At 36.0% G+C, this 21336-nt stretch overlaps 1 protein-coding gene across 1 annotated transcript in view; it reads left to right on the forward strand.

Annotated features, from left to right (window-relative positions):
- The window catches only part of LOC121314500 (collectin-12-like), a 90814-nt gene that overhangs the window by 50841 nt on the left and 18637 nt on the right, over positions 1 to 21336 (forward strand). Inside the window, exon 3 of the mRNA XM_041247859.1 lies at positions 12123 to 12245. Within this exon, the coding sequence (XP_041103793.1) occupies positions 12123 to 12245 (123 nt within the window). The remainder of the gene's footprint in view (positions 1 to 12122; positions 12246 to 21336) is intronic.

A 21336-nucleotide genomic window follows, 5' to 3' on the forward strand; every position in this document is an offset into this window, starting at 1 on the left:
TTTTATGTTTTTGTAAACAGCACCTGAAAATAAAGAAAATGTAAGCTGGAAGGCTTTGTTGAGGCAAAAGTGTTAAACTCCACTATGTGCTGGGTAAAAGAAGGACAATAATATACAGATGTTCAATATAAATGTTGGTACTGTTACACTTATTTTTGCAAAATTTTGTGTGTGTGTGTGTGTGTGTGTGTGTGTGTGTGTGTGTGTGTGTTTTTGGCACCTATATTTTTTAACTTGAGCACACATGTGTGCCTAAGAAAAAAAGTCAGCATAGAGCCCTGCAAAATTACTGCTCCTCACTGTAAAGTTTTAAAATGTCAACCTTTAACATACACTCTGTGGATTTTATTTTACAGTAACACAGCTAAACCTCAAAGTAGCCTTACATGTGGACAAGTATATATTGGAATTATACAAAGTTAATAATAATAATAATAATAATAATAATAATAATAATAATAATAATAATAATACACTGGCTTGCCAATAAAAATAAAATGAAAACACCCCTTTGTCTGCAATGTATGCACATTTAAGTGATGACATTATGTGTAAGAACTGTGTCTAACAATGCAGCAACAATTAGGGAAAAGCATAAGGGTCTCTGTGGCTTCACAAAGGGCATCGCAGTGGCTGCATTGCCCACTTATCCATCAAGACATGCCTGCAATGTTTGCAGAAAACCACCAGCAGAAAGCACAGTTGCAAGCAGGTCAAGCCTGCAGAAACCTTCAATACTGGACAACACGCTGTCAAGGCCATTCTCTAATGCTGTGGTCAGTCAGTACAAAAAAATATTTCCAATTACTTTTTCAGTAATTGCAACATTGCATTGTGTAGTAGTTCATGTTCACACTATCATTAGTATTGAATTAGTTTATTCCGAATTTGAGAATGAATGGAGTAGACTTGTTTTTATATGTGAATGCTTTACAAAGAGGATAGTGATGTTGGGCCTCCTTTCCTAACACCTCCCATGTATTATCGTTAAAGGTCTGATACACCTTTCTGTTTGGATATAAACACTTGTGAATCTGAAAGAACTAATATGTGTTTAGGGGAAAAAATCAAACATCCAGAACAATCAAAAACATCAAAAAAGTGTTATTGCCACACCTCCGTGACCAGGGCTCACGTGGTAATGATTACAGTGGATCCATGTCTGCATATAAGGGATGATAGGATTCATATGTTATGTTCACAGAATGCTGGTAAAACCAGGTCTGCTTTATGTTTTAATAGATAATTTATGTACATAACATGGCATTGGTTAAAAAAAGGTGCAAGAATGGAAAAGAAAGAGTGAAAAATTGCTGTAAGATTGAGGTGGCTAATCAATTCAAAACCTTGGGAAATGTGGACTAATGTCCACACAGCAGAAATCCTGATACCTGACAGAAAAAAAAAAAAAAAAAAAAAAAAAAAACAGAGTCTTTAGCAGCTTCCATCCGTTTACTGAACTGTATATGAACATCGCTACAGGAACAAACTGTTTTCTAGACTTGGCACAGGTTACATCTTTTAAATCCAGGAAACCATTTCCCCTGCTGCCTCTGAGCTGCTACCAGACATGAAGAAGCGTAGGACAATGGAAACATAAATGTATGCTAGCCCTGCATGATGATATGTGGTGTCGTGTTTCCCTGCAACTTTTTAAACTTTTCTGTAGAGACAACCTGTTTTGTGTTCTAATGCATCATTCCCACTGGTCATTCTCAGGTACAGTATAGCTAAGTCTGAATGAGTCTGTAGGTCTTAGGTAAATGTCTTATATTCTTCCTCAGGGTATTGTAGTTTATTGGTTGAAGCTTTCACCTTTTCATATTCCCACCAGCTGCCCATGCAATTGCAGGCTTGTATAAATGTTAATTTCTAACATAACAGTTGTTATAAAATATACTGCATTAATACTGCACTGTATTGTAGAATATTGCAATATGTTTGACACAATAACTTTAAATAAGAATAAGACCCTCTAAAGTACCATACAAATGAATCCAAATAACAATATGGTTATCATCAAAAACAGAAACCAAATTATAGGAAAGACACAATATGTTATTGTACTGAGTGCACACCAACACAGTACAAATCCAGAAAGTGCAGGCAAAGTGTAAGAAGCACTTTGCACTTGGCCCAAATTAGTAACCTTGCACACCACAAGTAAGTGTCTTAACCACTGTGCAAAAGAGCCAGGCTTTTCTGCATCCATGTTGTGACAGGGTCTTACTTGTGTCACGTATGTGGGTCGCTGCTGTTCAAGCACCCAGAGAGACAGACGTGGTGTTGATGTTGAAAACGCTGGCACAGGCGCACATGTTTTATTCATAAACAGACAGAAAACGAAAGTAAAATAAAGGTGGTCATGTGACGTTACCAGCAATGGTAACGCACAGAGGTCTAATACAGCAAACTACAAAAAGTGCAAAATAAAACACAATACAACAAACTAAATCAAAGGTGCCGTAAAAACGGCAGGCCTTGCAGCAGCCCCGCGTTATCTCCCGCGGATGTTTTTAAACTGACGGACACTCGGTCGAGACCCGCCCACCCGCTGATTGAGGACCAGCACAGCCAATCAGTTGCTGCCCTTCCCCTCAACCAAGAGTAGCAGGCAGCATGTCTCAATCGAACGCCTGTCTGTAAACAATAATTCAATCAAACAAATTAACTCCAAAACAACACACAGTAAACCCATTCCCACATATCAAATCACGCCAACACTAATTTACCATTGTGCAGCTATCGCCTTGCCACATATGGCTATAGAGCTTTTAACCACAATTCATCACACCGACCTGAGACAGAATCTAACAGCAGTGAATAACACCACAATGCCTGTTACATCTGCAGGATATTAGAGCAAACCAATGTTTACATACAAATTCTGTTTAGATACGAGACATTGAGACCTTGTCATTTGTTGTGTTTTTTTTTTCTTTTTTTTTTTTTTTTTTTCTCCTACATTTGTCATAACCACAGTTTTAAAAGTGGGTGGCAGTGACTCTGGTATATTTGAGAGAGTTTGGTCAAATTGGCTGAATGTTTTCACTGACACGTCCCTACACCATGCTTTGTCATTTGTTACTAGGTATTTGCAATAGTCTATAAAAGGTACTATCTGGATGACTAGTCCTTCTTTTAAAGTAACAGCCTGCAACTCTGAATGGATTTTTGCCAAACAGTCTTCCATATAGTACAAACATATGCTTTGGATTTTGTGAATGACTCACACTATGATGTAAATACTAATGGCAAACAGATGTTTAAACAGCATTCGAAAAGCAGGTAGACACACGGCTGTAGGCTGTAGCTTTATTGTTATCTCTAAAGGTTAAAATACTCCCAAAGGATACATGTCATAAAATAAAAGTCAAACCCACTAAGACCTCCACCTGTTTCCAAAACTGCATTTTATCAAAAAACTCTCAAAGATCTGTACTGAAGTGTCTGGGATGTGTTAAATATGTCAGATACAAAAATACACACATTTTTTTTAACCCTCGTCTCGTGGGTACCAGTGGAAATCAAGATTTTCTTATTGGTGTGGTACAATATATTTTAAAATCCAGTATCATTCTCACAAAGAAACCCAAAAGGTTCTTTAAATGTGTTTAATAAGTGTGTGGCTCACTTTGCTACCAATTCCTTTAAAGAAAACCATGAAGTAGCATATTTAAGGTTAAACATGACATTGTTGTGAAGCATGTTGTGACAGCATTAAAAATAGGAAAATGTACAGAATAAATGACATACTCTACGTATAACCTGGAAAGAATTCAATATAATAATTCACAGCCGTATCTTACATGTTACTTGAACTGTACCTGCTAAAATTGCAGTTTTTGTTTTTCGTACAATATCTAGGTTTGGAATGTGGTGCAGTACTGTTTGTATTCGAAGTTAGACTCAAAGTATGTGTAGGTACTGTACGTGTAACTTAAAACCCTATTTTTAAACAGAGCTCTCGCTATTAGAGTTATGTAATTAAGAGAAGGCAAGGTTAATGAATTTTACAATTACCCCCCAAAAAAGCACAAACTAGAGCTAGAATACACTAGTATATCTAAAATCACTTTCCATTCAACATTTGATAAATATACATGCTGTAGCAAATTATTCATTTTGGGTGTGTGGGAATAGGTAGATGCGGGGTAGACACATTTTAGGGGAATATTTTTGGGCGTATCAGGGATTAACTCACAGACCACTGGTTGATAACTTTTTATCTAGTTATAATTGAAGTGTGAATACTGTTTTTATTCATTCCAACCTAGAGTGTAAGCAAAGAACACAAAAGACCAGGTTGGGTTGCTTTGGATGGCTGAAATCCTGGTTCACTCACTGACTCAGTGTGACCCTTGCAAGTCCTGAGCAAGTCACTTAACCTCCTTGTGCTCCATCTTTTGGGTGAGACGTTGTAAGCGACTCTGCAGCTGATGCATAGTACATATACCCTAGTCTGTGTGGATAAAGGCATCTGCTAAATAAACAAATAATAATAATTTTTACTAGCGATGGTATGACTTTGTTCGCTCTTTTTATTTCAAGTACATGAAAAACTTGATTTTCTTTTTTCAACTTCCTGTACCAAAATGAAATGCAGCAGTTGCTGCTGTCAGGCAAAACTCAAAACAGCCCTGTTCCAAAGTAGATCCTCAGAAACATTTGAAAATATCTTGAAATGGGTTGTAAATAATCTTCTGTGGTTTAGGTTGAGGGAAATGGCTACCGTAACTCATCTTGTAAGAAGTTTTGTGGAGAAATTACCATTTTATTTAGAACTGTTTAGATAACTAATTTCCCATAAGATGTGATATCTCAAATTCACTGCAAATCATTTACAGGCTGCATTATATCGTATAAACACCATTAATCACCTGCATTGAGAACAAATATTTGCCAATTACACTAAACATCACTCCCTGCTGTAAATATAGAAAGCACAAGCCACACTCCTTGTGCCAAGTGTATTTTGGAGTCCTTCCTGCTCATGAAATAAATCATACAGCTCACTCTTAGGAAAAAACAGGCTCTCACTGTATTTAAATGGAAACATAAAGTACCGTAGTTTAGTTGAAGGTCATTTCGATTTCTGTTGTGACTTTCACATCCTCGTCTGCTAAACCTATTTTCATTGTACTGTACACTATTTTAACGTCAAGGCAGAAACCTGCATTTCAGCAGTTGTGAAACACAGCATTAGACTCAAAAATTAAGTTCAGAGACGTGTACCTGAAATGCAAAACATTCTGTCTTGTTTAATTTAGTTTAAACAAATACTAACCCATTTTTCCACAACTTTCTGCAGTGATTTTCTGGCCTTGATCCTGGCCTGTGCATGTATTGGGATAATTAAATTCTACAATAAAAGCGACATTTGTCAAAACGCTGACTTGTCACCTTGCTCTCATGAAGCAAAGCATAAGGTGCCAAAGCAGAGCCATTTGCCTGTTGAGAATTTTTGAAGACAAGCAGTTTTGTATGTACCACATATTGCCAAGTATCTTCATTCCATATACATGTACGGTTAGTAGAAACAATCTGGTATTGTAGATCTTTAAAAAATGCATACTGCTACTTTGTACCTGTATGTGATTATGTACCCTAGGTTTGAGTTATGTACCAGGGTACAGTATGCTCTCAAAAAGGGATCCGACAGGATGAGAAAAAGTGAAATTGTACTTTACTTTGTACTGTATACTCTGCAAGCAAATAGAACATATCACCCATTTAATATTTTCATTCTACAACTGAATTTCACATCTGTTACACTATACCATTTTGCTCCTGACAGTAGTCTCATTAGGTTTAAGTTTTTGATATGCATGATGTATTACACACACATAGGGGATTTCATGAAAAATACAGTTGTACCCAGCATGTATTGTTAGAACTTTGCTTTTATGACAGACCCAAGTGCAACGCGTGTTTCAGGTTTTGCTGGGTGAAGCACGGAAATGAATGTGTGTTGCTTTTCAAAGGGACTAAACAAATACGGTCTCGTCCCATGAATTATATTTTGTATAATGTTTGTTTTGCTTTTTTTTAAACAATTTTGCAAATCCTTCTGTAGATATTCTACATATTTTCTTATTTCCAGAGTGTAATAATTGAGAACTGCATCAAATGTGGGTCAGCAATTTATTGGACATTTTTCATTTCCCCTTGCCAGCTTTTTTATAGCTGATTAAATGCGTGTCTTTATAGGGAACTGCTGGACCATTACATTTTCCCATTGTCTCTATATGAACTTCCTCAGTTCCAGGCAGTATTCCAGACAATTCAATCTTTCATTGAGTTATTGTTCCTGTTTGACCAACACAAATTTACATAAAACGTGCAATTAAGTAGGCCAAGTATGTAATTCTAGTTCTGGCAGTGATGTGTGAGTTGTGCGTTTGATGAGAGGAACAATATACAAATCATAGAGGGAGCAGGGTTGCATAATACACAATACAATACACACAATTTTCACAGTAGAGCAACAGCTTCCAGAATGGTGATGGGGGGGATGTGGGTTTTTGTTATTTGTGCATCTATCTGTCAAAACTATTGAACCAGGAGAAGCTCAATAAGGCTTGTGCAGCTATTCATTGCTGGGGAACAACGTTTATTATCTGTAGCATAAACACTACTGAAAAGCTTTCTGAAACAAGAGAATAATGTAATTTGTTTTTAACCTTTTAATTTCTATATGTGTCAAGCACAGTGGAAAACGAGCTAAAGCCACTTGAATTATCCAGTCAATATTAAACAGAATGTGAAACATATGTTAGTGTGATCATAGGAGGTTTTTCAATAAAATAGACTACCACTCCCCCTGGTATGCCACGGTTTTCCACTGAAATGTTGCTATAGTCTGAAAGGAAGCAGTTTGGCACAGTAAAAAAGTATAAATTTCTAGCAGCATGTGCATGATATTAGCTTATGGAGTGGTTTGCTTGTGTTCCATTTGTATTTTCTTAAAGGTTAGATTTTAAATATATATATTTGAATGTTTTCTGAACCATCCCCATCCTAAATTTTAAATCTACTTCTGTATAACTGGATTACCTCCGACACAAGATTATAGTTGACGTCCACATCACTACCGGCGGACCACGTGGCCAATGTTCTTGTTGTTTGTTCTTTTTCATGTTTACAAACAATATTTTGAGCGATACCATAGGCATTTCAAGGTGACCTTGAATGGCACTGTAAGAACAGTGTTGTCATCAGTGGCACTACAGTGAAAAGATGTTGACTGCCATTGTATGTATTTCATAAATGAGATTTGCCATTCAAGGAGGTGATATTTGTATTTGTAATAAACCTTTTTATACAATAATAATAATTGACACTGCATTCAGATATTTTCATAACAGGCTATGATGTATGAAGGACAGCAGCTGTATAAGCAGAGCAGAACTAATGCATTTTCATTAATCAAAACCAAGCCTTAAAAATTGTATTTACATTTTAAACTAGATCAGAGGCACCATATGTGAAACAAACAAGTCTTGAGAAGACGACACTAAGAAAACCAATAGAGATAACAAGGGTGCTGAGATGCTTGTTTTTTTGTTAAGTCTTGCCTGTTGGGTCCTAGTACACTTGTGACAGCAAGCGCCTTTCTTCTGGGTGGTAGGTTGTTTTTTCCAGATGTTAATCCAGCAATAAGACACGGAAACCTGATGTTCTCACTAAAACAAGCTTGTGGCTCAGCATTTGGGTTGGTCTTGAGCATCTGATGTTTATTAGTCCGATAAAATTGATAGAAAAAGCCAGTGAGGAAGTGATCCAAGCTCTAGCACAATCTTGTTGGCAGAAACCAAGAGGTTTCCATGGTTACAGTTATGCTTGAAAAAGCGGTGGTGTGCTATTGAACAACTTACCGTAAAAATCGTGGTATAGGTCGTACTGGTGTAAAAGTCGCTCCCCCCTTTTTTGGACTTCAATTATAGGAAAACACCTTTTTTGTGTTTAAAATACTTTTCGTTACAATTATTTTCCCCTACAAGCTCAACAACAATAAATAAAGAAAGATACACAGGTTTAGTTTCAAAATAACCCTTGTTTGCATCATTTTATTCCATTAATAATTTTAGAGTGTTATTTTTTGTTTTTAGTTAAACTGCTAGAAACTATTCAGTTTAAGAAGAAAAAAATCTAAATAATTGGTAAATTGATAATGATAAGTAAATTTAAATGCAATGTCGAAATACACCAAAATATAGATACAATACTACTGCAGTACTGTAAATCCCAGTAGTAACAGTGTAAACCACTGAGAAATGGTACTTGAATGGATTTAAAAATGAATAATTAACAGAGTGTAAAATCAAGTTATACATCCCACGTCACATCTGTATTAACCTGTTTTATTTTAGCTTATCAAGTACCCAAACACTTCAAGAACATATCTTCTTTGTTTTTCCAAAACCTCAACTTAGACAATAGTTCCAGCTGTATTGTCTTTTACAAATTAGTCATATTAATTCAAATTAAAAAGAAAAGTATTAAACAGTGCTGCTTGCATCAGTTAAAAAAGCAAAAAAAAAAAAACAATAAACTAAACCGTGCACCATCTAATACCCGGGTGGTCAAACGTAATTATAGATTTTATCAAAAAAAGATCAAATCGATTTTTGTAATCAGTGGTCACATAACTTAAACATATCTGAAAAACAACTTTGTACACACCAATGTCACTGCTTTATTTATCCAGTGGCCATCTTTTATTTATTTTTTATTTTTTACGCCTCTGCCGACTTTGAGCTTTTTATAATTTAAATTTGTAATATATTTGTACTAAATGAATAGCATGTTTTAAGAAAAATGTTACTCTAAGCTAAATAACTGCTTTAAGTTGGAGGATCAATGTTTTATATGTACAAGCCAGCCTTTTGAAAACCACACATCTCGCTATGGGCAAAAGGTGGTGAGGGCGTGGCACAGCTGATCTGTCACAGAAGAGCTACGTATGAGTCATTTTTGAAGGCATGTGATTTGTTAACTATAGATCAAACCCTGAGTATTTTTGGCACCTTTTTTAAAAAGACATCTTAGGTGTTAAAAAGCCACAGTATCAGCATTTTACATTATTGGTTTGATACATAAATGCCACTAAAACAATAAATAAACTGCATATGTGCCATTCCAATGCATCTTAATATATATTATTTTAGAAGACGATTGAGTGCGAACAGCCAATCAGCTTCCAGATCTAGCGGGCATCTATTTTGCATAGATGCCCGCTGGAACGTTGAAGTGCTTAACTGTGAATTAAATTTTAAATCAACATGAACACCGGCTTTTTCCCTTAACATTCTCTATAACATAAAAAGCTACTTAACCATATTTTCTGATGCTGGTCTAGAGAAAAGGGAAATCATGTCTGTGACAGGACAGCGTAATGAAGGCTCAATTTGCAGCTACTGGACAGCAAATCAACAGGAAAGACATGATTGGTGCACAATTATGTCATCAGCTGGATCCAAACAACACTGTATATGTAACAAATGAATGCACTTACCCGTCACATGTATTTCCGACTATAGTTTTCTGATATATACAATACTTGTTTATATATGGCATGGCAAATCAGTCTGTCTTTATTTTTGTGCAGTTACACAACACTTCCTCAAAAACAAAGCATACGAGACAAGGCGCGGTAATGTATAATATATATTAAACATTTTAGATACTGTGTAGATATATATATATATATATATATATATATATATATATATATATATATATATATATATAGTAGTGTAGTTTTCATTAGTACCACGCAGAACTGATGATATATCATGTTATCGAAAACTTACACATTTGTCTAATTCTCAAAAACTCCTTGAAATCTGCTTACAATTGTCAAGTGAAATGACCTTCTCTGTGCATCAATAGTTTTCAGAGTGTTTACTCCAATCTTGAAATAACAATCACAATCAAGTAATTTAATCTCTCATGCACTCTGATGGCTTGATTTATGGGCCTACATATTTGACTGTTTTAGGATGTGTAATAAATACAAAATACTTTAATTATTGACACTGTTAAAAAAACATGCACAATTGTAGCTCTTTTTGTACATCGGTAAATTTCATTACAAGACAATGAAAATAGTGGGGTTTTTTATGTGACAAGGGAGTAAAAAAAAAAAAAGTAAATTAAATAAATTAAGAAAGATAAAACAAATAAAAAAACAACAATTAAAATCATATAGCCATTTGATTATTTAAAATACAAATGTTTTACACAGTAGTTACGAGCATAACTGAAAAGTGCATGTGTCTGTTCAATGCAAAATGCCCTGAGTAACATTGGTATTATTAGCACTAGTATGTCTATACATGCAGTTTTCAATTATGGTTTACTGGGTAAAAACATCTGCATTTGAAATAATTTGTGGTTAATGTGGTTATTAATATTTTTTTGTGTGTAATTGTATTAGTTAAAACTACAAAATCTTAATACAAAATTTCACAGTTTTACACAATATTAGGTTTTATATAGAACTTTCTGTAGACTTTTTCTTTAGACTTCTTAAGTGGTAGTAATACATTTTGCATTGAAAAGATACAAGCATGTCAAAACTTCTCATGTTGTACATTCTAATTGGGGTAAAGTTGCACTAAAACCAAAACTAAAAATACTGTAACTGAAAATTCTGCATTTTAAATACCTCGAATCCATTAACACTCCTTGATATCTATCAAAGATGTCATTTTTAGCAGTATTGTAGAAAGTTTTAAATTCTGAACAACCCTGTATCGATAAAATATTTTATATTTTTGTGATTTTCTGACTTCCTTGTACACACCATTCTAAATGTGGGGGCCAGAAAAAAAGCCACCATCTGCAATAATCCTTTCTTTAGCATGGTGAAATTACTGTGCGTGTGTAACCACAGAACAAAACAAATAAAACTAGCTGAAATTGCATTAAGATATTACATGATTGGCTGTTTTCTTATATGTGTTCTACTTTTTTTGTACATTCTAAGTTCTTAACCCAATCCTAGAAATGTGGTAATATAGAATTACCTTTATATATATATATATATATATATATATATATATATATATATATATATATATTATATATATATTTATATACTAATTGTAAACCCCTGTATGATTGTGAGCTTCTCTAGTTCTGCTGCCTTTGAGTACTGGCTTAGACCCTAGTCAACATTTCAATGATTATTTATGAATCCTAGACAGTACATACGCTGTTGAGTGGCATACGCTGGTCAATTGCCAACATATTTCGTAAGTATATCCTTGTGAGTTGAATGATTGTTGAAGATAATCTTCTAATAGTGAGCATGCTTCTTAGAGATAGAAAAGGGACAAGCACTGCAAATTATAGTTATTAGTCCTCACAAGTATTTAACAGGGCTGACCACAATTGCTGGAGGTAATTAGGACAGAACAACAGGTGTTTTGACAGAAAGCTAACTTTTCTAGACACGTTTTGTTTTTGTTCAGCTGATTTAATAGTTTCTACAGGCATAACTGCCTTTAAAGGCCATAGCAAGAAAACAATTAGCACGTTTCCTAAGGCTAAGAAAACAAGCCTGCATTACATGCTTTTGCTCCCCTTTTCCTGCCCAGTGTCGGGGTGTCACTTTAAAAATACTGTGCAGAAAGGTGTCTGTAAGGAAATTCCTTTTCTTAAGAGACGTAGCCACACACAAATCTTATGCCAGATTTCCTCTTTCACTCCTCTGCTTTCCTGGAGGTGCAGTGAAGTGAAGCTGTAATGCTCTGACTTTTCTTTCTCTTGGCTTCTGCAACAAAAGTGTTTTTAACAAACAAATGATAAAAAGTACAAGTGAAACCCATGGTAGGAAACTGTAGCAGTAAAACAGTGTTAATCAATGAAAGGAAACTGGGTATAACAGTTTTCTGGGAAAATAGACAAATTACTGTAGGAAACCAGTGGTAATGTACCATTAATATTTGTAATAAAGAATAGGCTTCAAACAGGAAAGACATGGTGTAATTTTAATCTGTTGTGTGTCATACCTATAATGTTGATTCAAATTGAATGCTGACTGGTTGGTTCTTGGTGTCTTCTAACTTGACTTTATTTCTGAAATGTTCTGAAGTGAGTTTCTTCTATTACAGGAATTCAGGAGGGCGCCCAGTGCACCAAATGCAAAAACAACTGGGCACTGAAAGGCGCAATTGTGCTTCTGTATGTCCTTTGTGCCCTATTAACCATCACTGTAGCCATTCTGGGATATAAAGGTAAGAGAACCCACCTACTAGTTTGTATTAATAATACTTTTTATTATTTATTGTTTACCAAGACAGTAAATCTCATAGGGAGCCACTGTTCCATTGGAGAAAAAACAGGTAAGACAAAAAATATATACATTTGGCCTATGCAAAATTGAGACCATTAGTTGACCATGAATAAGGCTACGATTTTGGCATTGTAATTTTTAATACATTTAAGGTGAGGTGCGGCAAAAAAACAAGAATTCACAAAAAGGTCACCAAATAATGTAGGTTTAGCTACATCAGCATACACAAGAGCTTTTATATAGTAAACCAAAACCAATAATATAAAGACTATTTATTTTGACTGCTGACCAGTTTAAATTTACTTTAGAGTACAGTTCGAGTTTTCCACTATTCTGACACAGCATGCTGTAAAAAAAAGCCTTCCTAAGTCGGTAAACTTCTGTTCTCCGATACATTTGTTCTTCTGTCTTTACAGAAAACAGCTCATTCACCATTGTTTGTATTCTAGCTCTGCCTTTCCATTTATTGAAAGCACTTTCAACATGTTTGTCACAGCTTGCTTTTCATTTGTGTGTAGAAAACATCATGCCACCACTTCATAAAATGTCCCCTTTGGATATTTTTCACTTCACTACTATAGTGATATTTGCCACTTTTCTCGCCCTTCTGTCATTATTTTTTCACCCCATAAACCTCCTCTCCACTCATTTACATACTTGCTCGCTCAGCTACAAATCTCATTCACTGAGCTACATAGCTACACGTAAATCCTGCGTGCTTACACAACCAAACAATTTACAGATACCGGCAGAGGAAAAGAAGGCCCTTGTCAAATATGTTTTTACATCCAAGATTTCACTGACTATTCAAATTCACAATTTCCATTACCTCTGTGACAAAATCGTAGCCGTAACTATGAGTGATACATATACTATGATAATGGTATTAGTAATCCTAGGATAGGAGAGTTTTTGTATGAAGGGTATAAAGTGGGTTGCCAAGCCAAGTTGTAGATGCTGAATTATTGGAATGAGACCTGTGAAGTCTTATGTGAGTCGAATGAACAAAAGGATATAAATCAATGATAAATTTACTTTTTAAATCAGCCATCCAGATAAATCTTTTTTTTTTGTTCAAAACAGTGTCGAAATATTTTAAAAAATGCCTTTTAATACCTTACACAAATGTAACCAGTGATTGCATCTGTTTTTGCTTGGGTTGTTTAGAGAAGACTTATAAATACTATTGTTCTGGTGTTGAGTGCTTACAGTATGGAGACCATCTAACATGGATATCGCCTGCTACCCTAGTTGCCCAGGAAACCAAAATATATGTTGTTGTTTTTTAAAATTATTATTAAGAAGAGATCCAGTGAGTACAGTAGAACCTCCGAGTTACAAACACCAAACTTACGAACTCACCAGTCAACCAAACACCCTACTTTTAGCCAGAAGATTTTCCTTTCCTAATAAGCATTCTTTTTTTAAACAAAATATTCACCAAGTGTAATTTGGAAGAAAACATGTAAAATATTAAATATAGTAGTAGCTTATACTGAGCTTTTATTCAAGATTGCATTTATATAGACAGTGCTGTGAAAAAGTATTTGCCCCCTGTCTGATTTTCTGCATTTTTGCATATTTGACACTAAATGTTATCTTTAACCAAAATCTAATATTAGATAAAAGGGACCCTAAGTGAACAAATAACAGAAAATATTGATACTTATTTCATTTATTTCTTAAAGAAAGTTATGCAACACCCAATGTCCCTGTGTGAAAAAGTAATCACCCCCTTAGACTCAATAACTGGTTCTGTCACCTTTAGCAGTGATAACTGCAACCAAACGCTTCCTGTAGTTATTGATCAGTCTCTCACAGTGCCGTGGAGGAATTTTGGCCCACTCTTTTATGCAGAACTGCTTCAACTCAGTGACATTTGTGGGTTTTCGAGCATAAACTGCTTGTTTCAGGTCCTGCCACAACATCTCAATGGGGTTTAGGTCTGGACTTTGATTAGGCCATTCCAAAACTTTAAATTTCTTCTTCTTCAACCATTCTGATGTAGACTTGCTTTTGTGTTTCGGATCATTTTCTTGCTGCATGACCCAGCTGCACTTCAGCTTCAGCTCACGGACGGTTGGCCTGGCATTCTCCTGTAGAATTATTTGATACAGAGCAGAATTCATGGTTATTTCAAAGGCAAGTCGTCCAGGTCCTGATGCAGCAAACCATATCATGACACTACCATCAGCATGCTTGACCGTTGGTATGAGCTTCCTACTGTGGAATGTAGTGTTTGGTTTTTGCTAGACATAACGGGACCCGTGTTGGCCAAAAAGTTCTCTTGAAGATCATCCAGGTGCTTTTTGGCAAACTTGAGACGAGCATTCATGTTCTTCTTAGTGAGCAGTGGTTTCTGCCTTGCTACTCTGCCATGAATCCCATTTTTTCTCAGTGTGTTTCTGATGGTGGTGGCCTGCAGATCCCTGGATGTTGTTCTAGTGTTCTTTGTGACTTCCTGGACAATTTTACGCCTTGCTCTTGGAGAGATTTTGGCAGGATGGCCACTGCTGGGAAGATTCACTACAGTCCCAATGGCTCTGACTGTGGTATGTAACCCTTTCCAGACTGATAGGCATCAATAACTTTTTTTCGGAGGTCTTCAGGAATTTTTTTTGATCGTGGCATGATGTGCCTGTAGAACCTGTGTGCTGACAACTTCACTCTGATGGTAAGGGCCAAAATTAGTCAGATTTATATTGGACAGGGCTGGCTCAAATCAGGCCTGATTGTTAACCAAAGTATTCAAACAGCTGACTGTTGTGTCCTAATTATCCCTTTAATTGGGTTGAGTTAACTAGGGGGGGCAATAACGTATTCACACCTGAAGATTGCATGTTTGATTACCTTGCACACCAAACAAATGAAAGAAGCACCAAACTTTGGTGTCATTTCTTCTTTAAGACTCCCTCTATAAACTACTACAACCCACAAAAATATCTGACCAATTTCAATGTGAAAAATGTGCAAAAATGCAGAAAATCAGACAGGGGGCAAAGACTTTTTCACAGCACTGTGTGTGTGTGTGTGTGTGTGTGTGTGTGTGTGTGTGTGTGTGTGTGTGTGGTGTGTGTGTATATATATGTATATTGGTGCTGGGACGAACACAGGATTTTCATGTTGGGATATTCAATAATAATTTAAATTTTTCAAAAAGTAATGAAAGCCATTATATTGCTCTGAACGCAGGCAAAGAAGCATAGCAGGGGCAGGGGGCGTGGCCCCTGTGTGTGCCTTTATTTTCAGCAAGACCTTACAATATATAACACATTAAATTAGAAAAACATCACAGGAGAAAAGAATAAGTTGTGTAGGACTTACCCAACTGCAACCACAGAACAAAGGATGCCAAATAGCAGTTCAAGTTAAATGTTGTTTTGTTTATTCCCGAAACAAATACAGTCAACACTCGGATGTCCGTTACCCAGATACACGTCAGTTGCATTTTACCGCCCTTGTATTAAGATTAAAATCAATCCCCATTATACACTGTATATGTAACAAATGAATGCACTTACCCGTCACATGTGATTTCTGACTCCGTCACCAGTTTTCTGATACAAAGCCCATCTCTTCAATGTTACAATGGACTTGTTTAACCATCACAGTCTGCAGTTTTTTATAATTTTTTTCCTGGCATGGCAAATCAGTCTGTCTTTATTATTGTGCAGTTACACAACACTTCCTCAAAAACAAAGCAAACGAGACAAGGCATATATATATATATCAGTAAACCAGTGAAAAACGACAACTTCAGGGGGGGGGGGCTTTTGTATGCTTGCTGTATCTGATGATAATTTTGGACAACCCCTAACAAGACTAGCTAGCTGATGGAGTGCTTAGACTGTTCAAGTACAAATTATGTTTATCGCTTATTCATTCAGCTATGTCCACCTTTATGAAAAAGCACTTCAGTTAAACTACATTTCATTTGAAGCACACAACCGCAAGCAGTCATGTATGTGCAATTTTTTAACAAATATTTATACTATTTGAGGGTTTTAGTTGAAAACATAAGTGGGCATCTGTAAATGTCTAGTTTTAGGAATGGTGGTTTTAAATAACTTTCACACACTACTTTGTGCTTCACATGCAAAGTAAGCGATAACCCTGAAGACAGGGTCTGCAGTGGGGTTGATTTGGGCTGTACCCCCTAGTACCCCCTGCTAGAAACACCATTAGAAATGTTAAACGTGTAGTTTTCCATTATAGTCTGATAAAAAAGAACAGTGTGTTTCCAACGACTAGTAACTTGCATTGTATTCTTGGCAACTTACTAGCTTTTTTACTTTTATTACTCTTTACATAGAAATGTCTATTAAATTTTGTGAAAGCATGTGTGTGTGTGTGTGTGTGTGTGTGTGTGTGTGTGTGTGTGTGTGTGTGTGTGTGTGTGTGTGTGTATATATATATATATATATATATTATATACCAATATATGATATCAGTTATATATATATATATTAATATACCTTACCCTACAGTCAAAATAAATACTAGATATGGAAATGTTACGCATGGAAGGGTGCTGGTATGCAGATTCTTACCCTCATCACTTCCAGCTGTACACCAGCTGCAAGTCGGTTGGCCTGTACAGTATGTGTATCGGTGTGGTGATTCACAACAATCTGCCTAAAACAACAAACACATAACACTGAACTAAATTCAATGCAGGGATTAATGTTCCCTTATATTTGGAAATTTCTTTGCTCCTACTGGAACATCTGACCGCAGTCTGGTGCTCCTTAGTTACCTCGCGCCTGTCAAGGAGGTCGGTATGGCAACCACAGTTCCTGACCGAACACTGGCAGCATTCATAGTCATTCTGCAGGGCCAATATCTCATGTTTATTGCATATGTTTTGAAACTATGATAACCTTTCTTGCTGTTTTAGTCGTAGTTGAAGACCCTTGAATACATGCTGTACATTTATTCCACACTCCCTCATAAGTTTATACACCTATGTTACCAATTGTACACCATATTACATTATATATATATATATATATATATATATATATATATATATATATATATATATATATATATATATAGATATATATGCACACACAAATATTTTCTGACATGTATTCGGATACAAAAATCAGATGTTTGTATTCACTAGAAATGACAAAAATACCTTGCACTTATTTACCGCCTCACCAGAAGTTGTGTGACAGTTTAAAAATGGCAAATGAAAAAGAACTCTGTCTGATATGTGAGATTAATATATTTAAACAAAAACCACAGGATCAACACAGCAGCTCTTGAGCATCTATTTAAAAGTTTTAAACAGCAAAAAGTAAACAAAGCACATTATGCGCACACACGCATAGTGATCTCTATGATAAGCCATCTGGCTCAAACAAGCGTTGTGCTGTTTTAGAGTCAGAATCTCATGGGTCAAAAAAAAGGCAAGCACGTCATTCTGAAATGCCTCTCTTAAACAGAGACCAACTTCCTGAAAATGTTGTATAGTGATTGTTATATCTGAAATATAGATTGTATAAATTATATTGTAGAAATTGTATAAATTCATCTTTCAGTTATGTGGAATGTAATAAATGAGAACCAAAATGGTGATTTGTTTCTCCCTTCATTTTACAAGTCCAATTCCACGTTTGTTTTATTTGAAGTGTTTTCAGTTTTCGTTTGCTTGGCCACTATTTACTTTGCAGAAACGACAATGGCAAGGAATGAAAAAAAAATTATTACAAAATAAGTAAAGTGTGGTGTCAATTTTCTGAACTATTCATTTCGGAATAAACAAAACAGCACTTAACTTGAACTGTTATTTGACATCCTTTGTTTTGTAGTTAATTCACTGGGGTAAAGCAAGTCCTACACAAGGTACTCTTTACTCCTGGGATATTTTTCTACTTTGACATGTTACATATTGTAACATCTAGCTGTAAAATAAAGGCACACACACCGGCCACGCCCCACTGCTAAGCTGTCTCTGCCTGCATTTTGAGCAATATAATGACTTTTATTATTTTTTGAAAACGAACGAATATCCAAGTGAATATTTAAATTACGAGAGAATTTCCACACTTGAAAATCCTGCGTTTGTCCCAGCACTATAAAATAGTGAGTTTTAAGTATATGAATTACTTTTCTTCTTCACTATTTCAGTGATTGATGAGTACTTGGATATATAACTGTTTACTGTTTTTTTTAATTCTCTGTATATTAGTCTTCACAAAGTGTTAGGGGACAGGTGCCTAAGCAGGCACCTACACAGACTCACGCACGCTTTCATAGGCAAAGTATCAGTTTAAGATACCTGTAATAACATAGTGTAAAGTAGCAGTTTCCTGAGAATTAATCATGGTAAATGCTGAAAACAGTCTGAAGTAGCAACCTTCTGTTGTGTTTTTTTTTTTTTTTTTTTTTGTCCTGAACACAGTCAGCCCTCTTCTGTGTATTTTTTCATACACTTGGAAATATGTGGGTTGTTTTGTTTTTATTGTCAACCACTTCAAAGGATAAGAAAAAATGAATTGTACAATGTAAAAGTATAATTATAAAGTTTTAAAGAAATGTGTGGCTAAAGAGCTAAGGGTTTTTTCTTTTAATGATTTATTTTTTTAAGCATCCATGCTTTTTAAAAATGTAAACAAACATAACCCATGTGTAAAAATAATACAAAAATAAGACAGTACTTGCTTTAAGAATATACCATAGTTTTGTTATGGTAAAAAAAAAAAAAAGCTCTTTACATTGATACATCCACTTTGTTTTTTGTTCCTTGCCCTTGCCAATAAAACATATTCATGAGCTATACCCTCTCCATGTGCCCAGGAGTAGCAGGAACTACATTTTGCATAAGTCACATTGCACATTGCAGTAGCCCATTGTGACAGAGTGGTTGCAGTGCGCAGGTGCGGTGACGTCACAGACCCGGAAAAAGCAACACAAAACTAAGAATGACGGGGCAAAAACTGAAGCACAACGGTGCTCAGTGCATTTATTAAATAATGAAAGAAAAGATGTAACCAAAACAATAAACAAAAAAGCACAAAGGCCAGACAAACAAACACTAAACAAGTACTATGCTGGTTGCGAAATCAGCATACGTAGCAGTTGTTATTTTTTCTTTTTAAAAGAGTTACGTCCCTTCTCTGACTCTCTCTGCCTAATAAGCCTGGAGTGCGTCTTTTTATAGTTTGTGGTTGGAGCCTTAATTACCATAATTTGATACAGTAATTACTTTAAGGCTCCAGCCACATTCCCACGAGGGTACTAGGGAAGGGCTTTTAACCCCATCCTCACGACTACACATTATAAGACCGGCTTTTCGCTGGTCTCAAACAGTAAATAATAAAAATTGGAAGGTGTTCGACCGCCCGCACATAAACACAATAATAATAACAATAAATTTATTACATAAATAATAAAACACACAAGGGTTGAACACCTTGTCACATCCATTTATTAAATTCCAGTAAGAGTTAATAAAAAGCCAATAAATATGCAGTGGCGAGATGTAACCATTGTAGAAAACATACTCAACATACATATTAAACATGAACACAGAATTGTCGCATGGGGGATACACACAAGCACCCTATCAGTTCAGTCATATCAATTAAATGCTTATTTATGCCAGGTAAAAAAAAAAAAAAAAAAAAAAAAACATTGTATGTTGCCCAGAGTTTACTATGTTATAGTGCTATTTTTCCATACTTATACTATCTGTTGTTTATCATGGTTTACCATGTTTGTTTTACTGTGCTTTACAATACCATGCATACACATTGCAGTGCTTTTACCACATCAGTTAACTTTGAAAGGGGAATTATTTGGTACCATCTCAGGAAGTGCATGTGGTGAAGGAATAGAATGTTTAAACAATAATAATGTTCCAAAAATACCGATCTTTAGATAACCCTTTGTGTTCCTATGTTGGACCAGGTCCGACATTACAATTTTTCCTTTCCAGTCTGATGATCGACATCATCAAAAAGTCGTAAAGCACAGGTCTCTAAGTCGTTTTTTTCTCCTGAAAAAGCTGAGAAAACATTTCAATGGCCGAGTGAGGCTAATAGGAGCCGAATGAAGCCGAAAAAAAGGGCTTATATGACTTCCCGTTGTGCAAGTTCAAAGCAAGTGCTTTCTCTCTCTCTCTCTCTCTCTCTCTCTCTCTCTCTCTCTCTCTCCTCTCTCTCTCTCTCTCTCTCTCTGTGTGTGTGCAGGGATGAGTAGAGGCTGTGTGCATGGTAGGTGTTGCAGGGGTGTGTGCTGGCTCCACCAGTGGCAGGTCACGGTTTAGTCCTCGGCTGCAACACAGTCAAGCAAAACAGTAACACAGCAGCGTTCCGACTGCAATCACAACTGTACAAACTTAGCTGTGTCCCCTTTATACTGCCAAATTCCTCCCTGTAGTCTGAGCCACCCTCTGTCCAATCACTACCCACACCACAGCTGATCACAATGGAGTTGTTCCGCAGCCACACAGCTACACCCTTTCCCAAGATGGCCGACTTCTGGTTTTGTCCCACCATCAAGTTGACCAATCTCAGAGACGGTGTACCACCAGCCTTACCCATAGCCCTTCCTGATCGAGAGGTAGACTTGCAGCTCAGATTCCTTCTCTCCCTGTCACATACCACCAGATGTTTTTCAATCTTGTTTATACTCCCAAGTGCAGGACATTGCTTCAGTATGTGTTCAAGGTCCATTGGGGCAATTGCAGCCTAAGCTTTGTTTTGTGTACAGTATACTAAAACTTTGTTACAGCTCTGCATTAAAGGCTTGGTCACACGGGTGCCATTTGTAGATGGCAACAAGAGGAACACATTTGTTGCCTGCGTGTTGCCTTGCATTTTACGGTGGTCAGACGAGAGACAAGCATGCTGTCGACAAGCTGGCAACACACAGGCAACAACATAATGCAAACCAATCATAATGCATGTTTTTGACAATTTTTTTTTTTTTTTTGTAAACTGTTACAAAATTGCAACCATTACAACCTTTTCATTTTTTATCTCATGAGCAAAAAATTAAAAGGAAATATTGTCTTCATT

The sequence above is a fragment of the Polyodon spathula genome, chromosome 4, assembly GCF_017654505.1.
Source record: "Polyodon spathula isolate WHYD16114869_AA chromosome 4, ASM1765450v1, whole genome shotgun sequence".
Lineage (NCBI taxonomy): Eukaryota > Metazoa > Chordata > Actinopteri > Acipenseriformes > Polyodontidae > Polyodon > Polyodon spathula.